This window comes from Saccostrea echinata, unplaced genomic scaffold (genome assembly GCF_033153115.1).
Source record: "Saccostrea echinata isolate AGI-Se365-2 ecotype Australia unplaced genomic scaffold, CSIRO_AGI_Sech_v1 ptg000007l, whole genome shotgun sequence".
Taxonomy (NCBI): domain Eukaryota; kingdom Metazoa; phylum Mollusca; class Bivalvia; order Ostreida; family Ostreidae; genus Saccostrea; species Saccostrea echinata.
This window is the reverse complement of record NW_026889756.1, coordinates 729,425-744,440: the sequence shown is the minus strand read 5'-3', so window position 1 is coordinate 744,440 and position 15,016 is coordinate 729,425. Positions and strand designations below refer to the sequence as shown.

At 33.1% G+C, this 15,016-nt stretch overlaps 1 protein-coding gene across 1 annotated transcript in view; it reads right to left on the bottom strand.

Moving 5' to 3' along the window:
* Positions 1-4,283: 4,283 nt before the first annotated feature.
* Positions 4,284-15,016, bottom strand: part of LOC133180707 (corticotropin-releasing factor receptor 2-like) — a 28,151-nt gene continuing 17,418 nt past the window's right edge. Inside the window, exons 8-14 of the mRNA XM_061315177.1 lie at positions 13,401-13,557; positions 11,288-11,348; positions 9,795-9,867; positions 9,559-9,644; positions 5,420-5,558; positions 5,137-5,178; positions 4,284-4,682 (exon numbers count right to left, since the gene is read on the bottom strand). Of these exons, the coding sequence (XP_061171161.1) occupies positions 4,410-4,682; positions 5,137-5,178; positions 5,420-5,558; positions 9,559-9,644; positions 9,795-9,867; positions 11,288-11,348; positions 13,401-13,557 (831 nt within the window). The 3' untranslated portion in view covers positions 4,284-4,409. The remainder of the gene's footprint in view (positions 4,683-5,136; positions 5,179-5,419; positions 5,559-9,558; positions 9,645-9,794; positions 9,868-11,287; positions 11,349-13,400; positions 13,558-15,016) is intronic.

Here is a 15,016-nt window from a genome sequence, read left to right as displayed (position 1 = left end):
AATTATTGGTAAAGTAAGAAAAAAAAGGTGCAGTGTGCATGCTGGAATCTGAACCAATAACCAAGAGAACATAATTTCACTGTTGTTCATGAATACCCTAAATCTTTACACTTTTGCCACGTAAACATATATATTACGAAATTTAGAATACTAAAATCCTGGAGAGAATCTCAATTAGTGAAACGAATTTCATTTTGTGAAACGAATTTCATTTTTTTTAAAAACCTTTAAATAAGTCTTTCTCGTATAATAAAGGGTGTTGTAAAGATAATATCTGATAATAAACAGGATTTAAACCAGAAGTCTCTGATGAGACTGTAGCTCTACTGGTTTGTACTTATAACAAAAAGAAAAAGTAAAAGTAGCACTTGGACCTGAAACTATGCAACAGCAAGAAGGAACATAATGATTCTTGGTGTGATCTCTTTTTGTGGCAAAAATTATTGCAATCAGAGTAATTTGTAGGAGGAATAGCCTTTTGAAAGAATGTTTAAGAAATTTCTGTTTTTAGTAACCATAGCAGCACTGTTCATCGAAATCCAAAAAAAGAAAGATAAGAAAATTATGTATCTTAGTAAAGTCCACCTGTGTGCTAAGTTATATTGAAGTCAGACCAGAACTGTAGGAAGAGTAGCGTTTTATAAGAATTTCAGAAAAATTCCTAGATTTAGTAACAATGTCATCATTATTCATTGAAATCAAAAATTGATTCTCAGAATTATGTATCTTAGTGAAATCTATTTGTGTACCAAGTTGTATCAAATTCAGATCAAAACTGTATGAGGAGTAGCGTTTTGAAAGAATTTAACAGAAATTTCTACTTTTAATAACCATGGGAACAAGGTTCATAGGAATAAAAAAAAGACAATAAACAGAGGGTTATATTTAAATCAAACCAAACCTGTAGGAGAAGTATCATTTTGAAAAAAAAAAGTTCTCTGACCGACAGACAGACAGGCCGACGACGGACACCTTGCTATTGCATAATCTCTTCTGGTCTCTGACAAGTAGAGCTAAATATATCAAAACCTTTTCAAATGGAGTAAAGCTGCAAATAAACTTTGACATAATGGTTAAATCCAAAGAGAATCTTTGATTTTAATTAAATTTATTCGGTAATGTTAAATAAATGTGACAGGAAAGATGATTTCTGCAATTGACAGGACTTAGACAACCTTAGTCTAATAAAAAAATCTCCTTACTTATATTTTTACATGATATATCATTAAAATATATATTTAAGGTAGTCCAATCGTCAGGCTCTGAAAATCAGGAGTTTATGTAATTGAAAATGTTTACAGAATCTCTTAATTCTCAAAGAAATATGGTATTTCTTCAAAGATCATTATTGTAGTTAATCATAATGTACGAACCTGCGAAATAAGGATCATCTCCTTACTTCGCGCCTCTAGAGCAGGCGCTCTGACCACTGCGTCACGCGGGCAACCTATTTTAAGCGTAATATTTTCATTAAATAATAATTTCAAGAGTTACCCTCCCTGGCTGGGGAGCGGATAAATATCCTGGCCTCAAGGCCGTAAAATGAGAACAAACTTACGTCAAAATTTCAAACCAATACAATTTTTGAAATAATTTTGATAATGTAAAAAACATTTCACCATATGTTTAAATTTAAATGTTATATAAAAATGCAAATTTGAAAGCAAATACATTCCATAAAACTTAAGATACTAAAAATCTAAATTTTGACTTAAGATGGTCTTGGGGCCTGAGAGAGTTTCTGGAAACACCATTTTACGTTTTTCCTGAAAGCAACAAACTTTGCTTAGTTTGATATCAAGCATGATTATAAAATGACATTGTTCCTTCAAGTCAAGGTAAAGGTTACGAATAGTGATCGATCTTAAAAAAAAATCCACAAACAATACAAATATGTGAGGAGGGCATAAAACACGAACCCCTGGAAATTCCAGAGATGGGATTAGGTGCCTAGGAGGTGTAAGCATCCCCTCACACCCGCCGTGGACCATTTGTAGTGATCAGGTAGACGGTCACCTGAGTAAATTACAACAATTTAGAAGATCCATGGAGTATAAAATAAACTGACAGATGCTTTGTTGCCCAAAAGCAAGAGAAATAGGATGATCAGAATCAATGAAATAATTAGTCTAGTATTCAGTAACAACTCATACATCAAATTCTTACTTATCCCTCATTTAGCACTATCACCATGTAGACTATCAACAAACTATTAGTTCCTCTGTACTACTTTTAACCTCACATTGTGACCTCTCACATTGGCCTCTCTTGGTCTTTGAAGAACATTTAATAAGTTATTTTTGTCCCATTTTTATCTATTTATTATTTACAATTCTATCTGATCATTAAAACTATGAAAGTACTTTTTGTATTATTCAATTATATTTTTTGCATAATTCTCTTATTCTATTAACTTTCAAATACATTATTTACAGTGATTAATTATCAAAAGTAAATGGCCAAGGGAATAACTTCTCTCAGTTGAATACAAATTAATAGAGACCTGATTAGGACCAGAAAACTTGACCAAATGGTCCTGATTTAAAAATCTGGTAAAAATATCCTTGCTTTATAAAACTTTTATTCTATTTGCCTTCGATATGCCAAGGAGCAGAGAAGAATGCATTTCCACTACAGATTCAACACACCCCTACCCTAGCACTAAAACCAATGTCCCAGGGTCATGAAATTCATAAATTTGGTAGAGGTACCCTCATCATCATAACTATGCACTTAGTTGAAGATTTTCAAAGAATTAACGGATTTTCATTTTATTAATAAATATAGCACCCCCCCTCCCCCCTGAGAAACACCAAAACCTGAAGACCACAAGTTTTAAAATTTTGTAAGAAGCACAATTGTTCATCATAACTATGCACTTTATTTATCTGCTCAACAGCAAGGAGCAGAGAGGATTATTTAACAGCATTAATGCATTTTCACTATTTTATTAATAGAGTCCCATCCTTACACCAGAACATTGACTTAGAGGTCATGTTTCATGAAGAAGCACTCTTGTTCATCATAAATGCACACTTAATTAGTTTACTTTCTAACCAGGAGCAGAAAAAGAAGATTTTCAAAGAATTAATGCACTTTCATTATATATTCAATAGAGCCCCCCCCCCCTCCCCAACCCTGGGGCCATAAGTTTCACAATTTTGTAAAAGGATCCTTGTGCATCATAACCACTTAGTTCGTTTAAATAATATCCAGGAGCAGAGAAGAAGATTTTCAAAGAATTAATGCATTTTCACCATATAATCAATAGAGCCCCCCCCCCCCCAACACCAGAACCCCTGACTCAGGGGCCATGAATTTCACAATTTTGGAAAAAGCATCCTTGTGCACCATTACCATGCACTTAGTTTGTTTAAATAATACCCAGGAACAGAGAAGAAGATTTTCAAAGAATTAATGCATTTACACTATATAATCAATAGAGCCCCCCCCCCCCCCCCCAACACCAGAACCCCCGAGCCAGGGGCCATGAACTTCACAATTTTGGAAAAAGCATCCTTGTGCACCATTACCATGCACTTAGTTTGTTTAAACAATACCCAGGAACAGAGAAGAAGATTTTCAAAGAATTAATACATTTTCACTATATAATAAAAAGACCCCCCCCCCCCCCCCACAGCCCCTGATCCAGGGGCCATAAATTTCACAATTTTGAAAAAAGCATCCTTGTGCACCATTACCATGCACTTAGATTGTTTAAATAATACCCAGGAGCAGAGAAGAAGATTTTCAAAGAATTAATGCATTTTCACTATATAATCAATAGAGCCCCGCCCTAGCACCAGAACCCCTGACCCTGGGGCCATGAATATCACAATTTAGGTAGAGGGCCCAATGTTTATTTTACAATCATGCCAACAGTTTGACTGCTTGATGTCCAGGAGTAAAGAAGAAGATTTTTAAAGATTGCATCAATTTTGGTGGTTTTAGCCCCACCCCTGGGGCCCCAGGGGGACAGGGACCATGAAATTCACAATTTGTGCTCTCCTTCACCCAAAGAAGTTATATGCCAAAATTGGTTGAAATTGGTTGAGCGGTTCTAGAGAAGAAGTTGAAAATGATCAAAAGTTAACGCACGACGGATGACGCACGACGACGGACAAAAACGGATAGCAATGGGTCACCTGAGTGACTAAGGTGACCTAAAAACAAAAGCCTAACAATTGGTATGAAACAAGTCTGTCAAAATACGAACCAATGATAGGTTATATTAATAAATCAATCTCTAGAGAGGAAACAGGATTTTTTAAATACCTAATACATGATATTTCTATGAAATTTTTATTCATTTTCATTTTTAAAAACATACAGATCATCATTTAAGGTCTCAATAGAGAGAACCAATCAAAGCTAAAAAAAAAAAAAAACCAACAGCCCTAGATTTGAGACTATAATAATTTAATACATTCATGCTCTTCATCTTTATGTTCTTCGAGATTGCAGTCAGACTGTTTACACAAATTCTTTAATTCAAAATTTTGTTTAACACCGTTTTTATTCTCTTTAGGAATGTCACTCCGAAGAATCATAGCTGGGAGATGCTTGTCTTTAAATAACACTGTTGATCCCATCGAGAGAGTTCTAGTTGATCGAGATGATGCAGTGCTGAACCGGCGTAATTTCCACTTCCGGTTCCACTTCTTACGTATTTCTTGTTGAACCTTGAATTAATGTGAAATAAAATTGTTAAAATATACATAAAGAAGGAATAAGAACATGACGAAAACATGTAAAAATATTTAAAACTAGTTATTCTTAGGCCTACATTTGTCTGAATAACGCTTTCTGAATTTTACGCTCTTCGTTTCTTCAACGTTTCAATGAAAAAATACGTTTATATGAAGATAACGAACAGTATTCAAGCTCAAAAGTCCATTAAACAATACAAAATAGGAGCATGGCAAACACGGACCTCCAAACATCAGAGGTGGGATCAGGTGCCATGGAGGAGTGAGCATCCCCTGCCGACCGGTCAGACCCGCCGTGTGCTCCTGTATTTAATTTAATAGGATCGTGGAATATAGTCCAGATTGTCACACATAAAATAAAATGTTATGCGGGTAACTTTTGAAATTATCGTTTATCATAAGTATCATGTGCGTTTAATTTCCTTACCTCTCCATTAAGAAAACAGAAAAGTAACACCACGAGAAAACCCTACAAAATATAAGCCTATATATTTAAACATGAAAAGGATTATCTTTATGTATCCAGTATAGACAAGACTCGCTTTATTCCAATGATGACATGCGTTGCTGATTTTCAAACAAAGTCTGCGAAACTCAAGATCAGGATAAAAAAAATAAAAATGGCTGAGTGTTCCTGTCACTTATATGAAATGAGTTAACCCATTTCCATAGTTACAACCAGGCAAGTTCCATACATTCCGGATACTAACCTGAAATGAGTTGACTCCACTCTCTACATACAGCCAGATAAGTTCCACACTTGGATCCATACATTCTGGCATTACAACAGATATCATGTAGTACACACCAAAAAGAGGGATTAGAACCAGGGTGGAGCGGGCTAGCTTTCTGAAGTTAAAATGAAATTTATTGAAGTGCTATTCATCAAATTTCTTTCATAAAATTATCGCAAGATACATTTTAAGAAAAAAAGATTATCAGTGTTTACGTAGAAGCGGTGCAAAGGACAAAGTTGGGTATTATGGACCCTAATTTGACATATAAATTTAAAATATATACATTACAATTGATGGGAATTTGTCATTTACAGCCAAACGTAAAGCCTAGAAAAGAGCTTAAACTCAATCCTGCTTAACTTACATGTGTAGCTTGATCTAAAAGGGTATACCTGGGTACTATGACAACATAACAAGAATTTGCTATTTCGTTTTGACTTTTAAAACAGTTACTAAATGTATGTTGCTTTGGAGGTGAAAAAACATAAGCCAATGTTTGATTTTCATTTCAAAATAGCTTGTAAAATGTAACAAATTATAATTAGGTTACTTTCTGAAGTAAAATATTATAGGAACTTAATACTGATGAAATAGTCCATAGAATGGAAAAATTGTATAACTATGCAGTTTTTTTGCTACATAAAAAAAATGGTATGTGCCTTTTCAAAAATAATTTAGTAAGCTATAGTTTACTTCAGTTTATAAATTCCGTTACAAGTTTTATCAAAGTAAATCAAAGTTCTTACCTTAGCCATGTATAAGTATTTTTAATTTGAATAAAAATTGTAATATCGGAATTTTTTCTAGGGTAGACTCCATCTTTAAACATTACATGTATGTTTGAAAAGGGGGAAAATGCCTTGTTAAAAGCAAAACATATCGAGTCAAATGAAGCGATTTTAATGACGAATCTAAAGCCGTCTGCTATACATATACTTAAATATTATTCAGCTGTGAAGACAAAAGTTCAGGAGTACTGTACGACAATATATTTGAGAGATGGTGTTAATCAGATGGAAATACTTAGAAATTCCAAGGAGCTTTTAAAATTTTGAAATCACAAAATTTTAACCAAATTAAATAAAATCAAAACATACGGATTTTCAACACATTTATCAACCATTCCCTACAATAAATTGAATTCGGGACTTTTTGACATCACTGACAGCTGCTTTCTCAATAAAAATGGAATTCTTTAATTTACTTACCTTGTCATTGGTCATTTGCAAAATTATCGTGTATAAAACATTTTGATTTTACACATAAGTACTTTGAAGTTAATATTAAAAGATGCTAGAGTTTGTGACTGACAATATATTTTTTAGAGATGAAATCTTCAAAAAATCTGTTGGAATTCCCTGGGTACTAATTGCGCCTTGTTATTTGCAGATCTATTTTAGAATTCATATGAAGCAGAATTTCTGCAAAATCTTCTACATGAAAAGAAGCCTCTTAATGTGGCCTTCAATTCAACACTTAGATATATCAACCACGTTTTATCAATTAATAATATTCATTTCCGTTCCTACGTTGATTTGACATATCACTATGCACTCGAAATAAACAGACACCACAGAGTCTGACACATCTGTTTAATATTTTGATATTTTACTAGTGAAAGACATTAATGGCAAAGTAATAAAAAATCTTTATGCTAAACGTGATGACTTCAACATTTTTATCGTCAACATTTCTATCATCAACTTATTTCCGTAGCAATATAACACTATCACCTGCATATGGAGTTTATGCTTCCCATTTGATCCGATTAAGTCCGATAAGCAAGAACATTCTCAACGTACGAGTAATTTCTAAAATGGAGAAGGATATTGACAAATAAGTTGATGATACACGGATATCAACGGTCTCGTTAAATGACGTCATTATTACAATTTCTATGGCCAATGCAAAGACTTCATCAGCAAATACAACCTGTCGTTAAATCGAATGTTGACCCAGTTTTTCATAAAAAAAATATTAGGTCATTTATTTTTTTCAATGAATTGTCTTTGGATTCTCCGTTTGCCCTCATAACAAGGAGTACACGACGGGTGTGACCGTTCAACAGGGGATGCTTACTCCTCCATGGCACCTGATCCCACCTCTGATGTTTTTAGAGGTCCGTGTTTGCTCTGCTCCGCATTTGTATTTTTTCCAATGATTTTTGAGCCCGATTACTGTTTGTTATCTATTAGACTAGGGTAGAGTGGGGTAATTTCGACCACTTTTGCTGATTTGTGGCTTTCAATCCACAAAACATGACTGTTTTCAAATGTTCTAGTTAAAAAAGATTCAAGGTAATTGAGATTGATTTTTTTCTTCAGATTTTTCTGTTTTAGGAGTTAAAAATGCATAAAAAATAATGAATTGGTTTAAAAATAAGTAAGCATGTCGCATGGGTTAATTTCAAGCGGCCTCGGGGTAATTTCGACCACAACAAACATCAAAAAGAAAGATAACTCTTGCAATGCAAGTAAACTTTACCTGTCACATTTTATTCAAAATTTATGGTCCGAGAAACTATATTGCTTATTTAGAAAATACGTGTATCTATCTCTATCTCTCTCAATAAACAGAGTAAGATGGATAAGTACTAATATCCATACAGTAAAGATATGGGCTGGGTTACATAAGCTTTTCAATGCTGTCTTATAGACATCTTTCAAAATTCTTATTCTTTATTCTAAATTCTGCTTTTAATTTGCCAACTCTATCATTTAGAATTGTGATATATAGTTATGCAAATAGATAAAATTTCTCAGATCCCACAAATAATTTCTTTGTTGATTTTTAAATTCTCCAACCCAAAAGGAATTTTATTTAATATCGTCTTTTCACAACAGAATCATTCAGATTGTATATATATGTACAAGGTTTCAGCATAACATTAGAATTGCGTATATTTCTAATTTTTACCATATACACATTCATTTGGAATGCATTGTTAATATACGTATTTTACGTGTTTTGTTAATTCTTAAGAGAGATAGATCCTGAGAAATTCGATACGTCAATTAAATAAAGATTTACAGAAGCAAAGTCCTCTGAACCCCCCCCCCCCCCCCCCCCCCCCCGAAAAAAAACCTAACCTCGAACAAATCATTTCAGTATTTCGTGTAACATCATAGTGGTTTTTTTTTTGTTTCAAGATTGTTGCAGCTCTTTTGGTGTGTTGTTCTGATATTTTGGGAACTATTTGGATTTTTTTACCTGGACTTTGTGATACGATCTTAATACGACTGGTTCGTTGGTTTTCGATAGCCTCAGTCTTATTCGTCAAAGTTTACGCATACGTAATAATAAAAAAATTGACAAAAATCTGACTTTTTTTTTTTTTTTTTTTTTTACATATATTTAATATTGCCTGCACCCTCCCTTTTGTTAATTTGACGGGTTTGGAACCTTTTGGATTATATATAGCTAGGCATGCATATGTTAATTAAATAATCTGACATATTTTTTTTAATATTAAAGGTTATGTGTAGATAATATTGTACATATACAGTATAATTATTTAAGATCTAACTCTGCATTGCTTTAAACAGCTGTTGAAGACAATTTACACGTATATTTCAGAATAAGTGGTCGAATTTACCCCGCGTCCTTAAAATCAGTAGGGGTAATTTCGACCAAAATCAAATGGACGTTTCTTGTGCATTTTGAGAGAAATCCAAGATAAATTTATAAAATTCTGCAACTTAAAGATATTCCAAGAAGAAATAAAACAATTTTAATTTAACTCGTGCTGTAGACTGTTGAACAAGGTTAAACTTAAAAAGAGGTTGTACGAGTTGTCTCTCTTGCAATTCCTTGATCAAATCAAGCGCACTGAAGACTGGGACTTCGAATGTCAAACTGGAGACATAAATGATAGTGAAAAATATTATTTATATCTCTGATCGAGCCATATTTGCAATGAACAATTATACTACGGCACACAATTTGAGGAATAGTTTTCTATAATTCCGAATAAATTAAACTTGTCTCAACACTTCCGTAGGTCTTTGTGTGGTTTTGAGTTCCTGTGGTCGAAATTAAACGGTGGTCGAAATTACCCTGACTTACCCTACCCTAAAAAAATAATAATAAATCAGATTTATTTAAAATCTTACCGATAGCGATGGCTGTCATGCATATGCGATGCTGTTAACTTTGTAAAAATAACCCGTATTATGTTGATGAAAAAAATGAAATTGACCTGTCAAAACGAAAAAAAAAACCTATTATGTATTGACAGAAACGTTTAATTTAGTCATTAATTGATAAAAATGTGTCAGGTTATTTATAAGGATAGCTCTGAGTTTTCCAGATCATGTTAAAAATATCATTTTTAAAAAAGCACATTTACCACAATGGTGGCTACTATAGGTCCTCTTATGATCCAAACAAACTTATTCTGAGCTGTGTGAGTGCTCCAACACCTACAAAAGTAAGTGGAATTGAGTAAATGAAGTACCATCTCTGACTAGATTCAGAGCTTTAACATGTTATCTATACGAAAAATGTAAAGACAGCAAATAGTAATCAAACTCAAAATGAAATCTATTCAAAATGACGATTGCATTTCAATCTTCTTTAGTTGATATAGATCACATCGATTTCAGGCTTTATGTTATTGCATTTTCTCGTTCGTACATTTTTGGATTTCTCTTTCTGGATCTCCTAGGCCAAAGGCTGAAATGAGTTTTTTGAAAGAATAAAATCCTACGTTTTCCCGTCTGCCTATTCTCTCTTTTAACTTCCTTTCAAAACTTTTCGTTTAATTTCATCCAAACGTTTATGAAATAAAGTCAATTTTGAACTTGACTATTATTGTCTCAGAACGTGTGCCATCTAATAACTTGCATTTTCATTAAATTCTCTATTAAGTTTTAGATTTATGGGTTTCTTAATGGATGCTGCAAATTTATTGGTAGTGAATAAAACAAGTTTTCACTGAAAAGAAATTCCAAACAAATTCCAAAATGAAATGGAAAACAAAATCCAAACAACAGAAATTAAACACCCTTTTTAGATTTTATTCTGAACTACTTCAGATGTTATTTTATTTTGAAATAACCCAGTCCCGTAGGAAGCAATTTCAGTTGGGGGGGGGGGGGGCACAACCATACATTTTCAGATTTTCAGTGGGGGGGGGGGGGCACTATCAAGGTCATCAGACGTTATTATTGAGGGGGCACAAGTATATAGTAGCTATGTTTTCTGTAGTATTCTATACATCGGCAAAATTATTGGGGGGACACGGGCCCCCCGTGCACCCCCCCCCCCCGGCTCCTACGGCCATCTATCCATTAGGTTTTGTCAACAATTAAGTGTATTCTTTACATCTCTTTACCTTCATCAAATCTTAACTCAGCTGTTTTCTAAAAATAGGTTTAAAAATAAAAAAAGCATCATTCAGGAGTGGCATGAATGCTCATATGTCATTCTTAAATAGGTTAATATATGTTTGTTGTTTAGAATAAGTATATATTTCCATTCTATATAGTGTATATAAATAATCAGGATAAAAATTCACCGTAACAAAGTTAAAGTGCTGCATTATTTTTGTAAACAATTGACACGATGTTTCCTCCGTTGTACAAAGATTACATCGCGTTGCCTAATTGATCTAATGAATTACAAATGCTGGATAGGGTGTCATGTAACATCTAAATTGCATTAAAACAGACATATTTGGCATTGAAACATAAATGCAATTTTGAAATCTTGAAACTAAAAACGGGCAATTATGATAAGTGATGTCTGATAATTAATTGATTCAGCTATTTTGTGAAATCAATTAAAGGACTGCACAGCGTTAAAAGCTGATAACTATCAACATGTAAATTGACGACTCACAATGTGTCTTCTAGGTAACTTCTGACCAGTATCCAGGGAATAACACAAACAACTGGTAACACTGTTAAAATATACTCAAAATAATATAGACATGTATAAAAATCTCTTCTTAGTCAAAATGCTCACTTCAGTCACCATGGCCCTGCTGTTCTTTAGATTTATTTTAATTTCTTAAAGATTTATCCCGCCTCCATTATCACGAAAAATTGAGCTTCTGTTCTGACCCCAACTAGCCCCTTAATCTAAAATGAAGTCAGAACTCCATGGTCATTATACTTGTTTGCAAATACAACCCATCGTTTGCTCGTTTTTTGCTGACGTATTATACCAGTTGTGAGATTAAGCCATTTCTTTTAGCTTTACAACATTTTTGACTACATATTATTCCCATTACCTGATAAATGCAGAGGGCTAAAAGAGGGTGTGACCAGTCGGAAGGGGATTCTTACTTTTTTTAGACACTTATCTACCATGTTTGTGCATTGTTAGGATAAGTTTTGAGTAGAAGATTTATGCGACCTTTAGCTGTTTAGCATCTTCACATTTTTTTTCATATATGAGTAATATAGTCTTATTGTCTCCATGGCACCTGATCCCACGTCTGTTTTCAGAGGTAGGTGTTGGCTCTGCTCATAATTTGGTTTACTGACTTTTGAGGATGAACATTGTTCTTTATCATCATATTTCACTTAAAAGGTAGATTTCTAAAGATTTTTTTCCCTCTATACAAGCTTTATAGAGAATTTTATACCCGATTCAGGTCCCGGTCCACAGGATCCACGGGTCCACAGGAACCATAGATTAAAAGGACCGCACAACTTCAGAATGTCTTTATGTATATTTATGCATTTAAGAGAATAAAATCATTTTCACTGCTATTACATAATGATAATATGATTTGATGTAGCCGAACTACTCTTGAATTTTTCCTCATAAAACTCTGATCCCCGAGTGTAGCCTCAAGAGACTCGGGGAATTATGATGAATCTATACTACCCAGTCATTTTCTTCTTGTTCTTGAGATGAAGATTTTTTAAGATTTCATTACATTTCCCATGTAAATCTCTGACCCTCCATTATGAACCTACCCTACCTCGAAGCCATGCTTTTAGCAAACTCGAATTTAGATTACCTTTGGAGAAAATTGCTTATTAATTTGACCAGAGATCAAAAGATCCTAAAAAAAAAAAATACTTTTAACTCAAAATAACCATTTGTAAAAATTCATTCCCTCTTGTTGTACCCATTTCACTTCTGGTGGATAGGATTTGAACAAATCTACACTATCTGGGAATCCATTTTGCTAAAATTACTATGATTTTAAATAAGTAATTTTTTTACATATAATAAGGTACAACTTTGATTTCCCAAGTTGGCTTTAACTTTTCCACCCGGGGGCCACGATTTGAACAAATTTGGATTTACGCAATGGGCTTGGAAGGAGGTGTTGTCTTTCAATTGTACAGACCTGAATTCCCTATACCCAAAGACATTTTGTGGCAAATCAGAATGAAATTGGTTTTCTGGTTCTGAAGAAGTAGTCGAAATTGTGCAATGTTTAAAGTTTACATGTGGACACACAGACGGACAAACATACTGATGACGGGGAACAGGTGATCAGAAAAGCTTTTGAACTATTTGTTCATGTGAGCTAAAAAATCAACGATTGATATTTAATATCTTAGTCTATCCAAGGTAATCTTATTCCATTAATCCTAATTTTAAAAACAAAAATAGAACTGAATTGAATATTTTTCATGTCCATAAAATCTTAGACTTTAAAAATAAACGGTTTTTGTAAGAGGTGTAATCATTTTTTTTTTTTTTTTGGGGGGGGGGGGGTTAAGATTTGACTTTAAATCAGACTCATAACAACCATGACCCTGATATTTCCCAAATGATCTTGATTTGAGAGCGGTAATACTTATTTCAATACATCAATACATTGTTACTTGATTTTCTCTTTCTGGATAAAAAAAAATATTGTACATTTAAAAAGCAGTTTGATTTTAGAAGATATGCACAAAGACCTTGAATTAAGACTTAAAAGGACGCTTTGTGACCTAGGAAATCGGGAAGTCTGGACTAAATATATCCCTCACACTTTACTTACGCCATCCTGCTAAGATGTACAAATGGAACCGTTTGCTCTTTTTGAACGTTGATATGAAAATGATGTTGTGTAGATACAATCCCTCAATAAAAATCCATATGTAGTTGGCCACAAGGATATAATTAAACGACGTAAACACAAGCTTACACGTCCAGTTCTGTCAATATAAAATGAAACAGTTAAACGACTTGAACATAAGCCTAAAAATTAAAGGACATGAACAAAAGTTTTTGCGACTTGTTCTATCAAGTAAAAATGATTTTAATAGAAAAAATTGAAAATGTCTCTTAAAAAGATGATTGTTTAATATAACCTTTATACAAAATTAACATATCAGTATATCAGTATATATTATATAAAGCATCATCATAATGTCCCATAACAAGAAAAGGAATAAAAAGAATTAAACGAAAAAAAAAAAACCATCCTCATATCCTGGTTGAAGCATGATTTGAACGAATTTAAAACTGCAAACTATTTCCGAAGGTTTTTACAGAAGATTTTCCTTACTGTCTCAATGGTTAATACGATAAAGCTTTTTAAATGACCCGATTACTTTTCCCTTCCCTATATTATTCCATTTGAATGTGTCATTACCCTTCATTGGAATAAATTTCAATTCTATTTAATCATGTTTCTGTTCCAGGTTTGGTTGAAAATGGTCCAAGGGAGGTCGAAAATGTTAAACGTTCACTGTCTCACACGAAAGCTTCTTATAATAGAGAAATATTCAGCAACACATTCCCAAATTAAAAAAAATAGACAGGTGTGCTTATTAGAGATCCTTCATATGCTACTTAAACAAACCTCGAAAAAAAAAATGAATTTAAAAAAAAAAAAACCATTACTTCTGAATTTCGTCATTAATCTCTCTGGCGTATTTCTAAATTTTGTTGATGTAAATTCATTCCTTCTTTTCACTACTGCAGCTCGGATATGGGTTATAGCCACAAACAATGTACTTAAATACTTTAATAGAATTTTATGGTGATTCGTGAAAAAGTTATCAACTGAGATTTTATAATATAGGGACCTTGCCGAGTAAATTTCAATCATGTTGCCTCCGCAAAACACTTTATCTTTTTTAATCTAACAAGAATTTATTTATTTATTTATTTATTTATTTATTTATTTATTTTTTTGCATTTGCTCCAATTATTTTCTACAAAAATCTCATAAGAATCAATCTACGGGAAAACAGAAAACCGAAAAGGGTTAAGAACGCAAAGAAAGGCATAATGATGCCAACTGAAAAGGCGTTGTTTTCAAAAAGTCGTTCTAACACCCTCTTTAAAGCATTCTAACGCCTTTTTAAAAAGGCTTTTTACAAATTTTGAACAGGCGTACTAGCGAAAATGAAAAGATTTTGTAATGCAAATTGAAAAGGTGTTATTGTATGATAATAATTATATAAAAGGTGGGATCAAAGCCATCTTATTTCATGCAATATCTAAAGAAATTTGATAAACTGCTACACATCTACATATAGCAGACAACTATTTGCAAAAAAATATTAAGAAAAGTCACAATTCTTCTTGTGAAAATCTGGGTTTTAGGCCCAAGCATCGTGGGGCTAAGCTGGTCATACCGGTATATTAATTATTATTAAACAATAA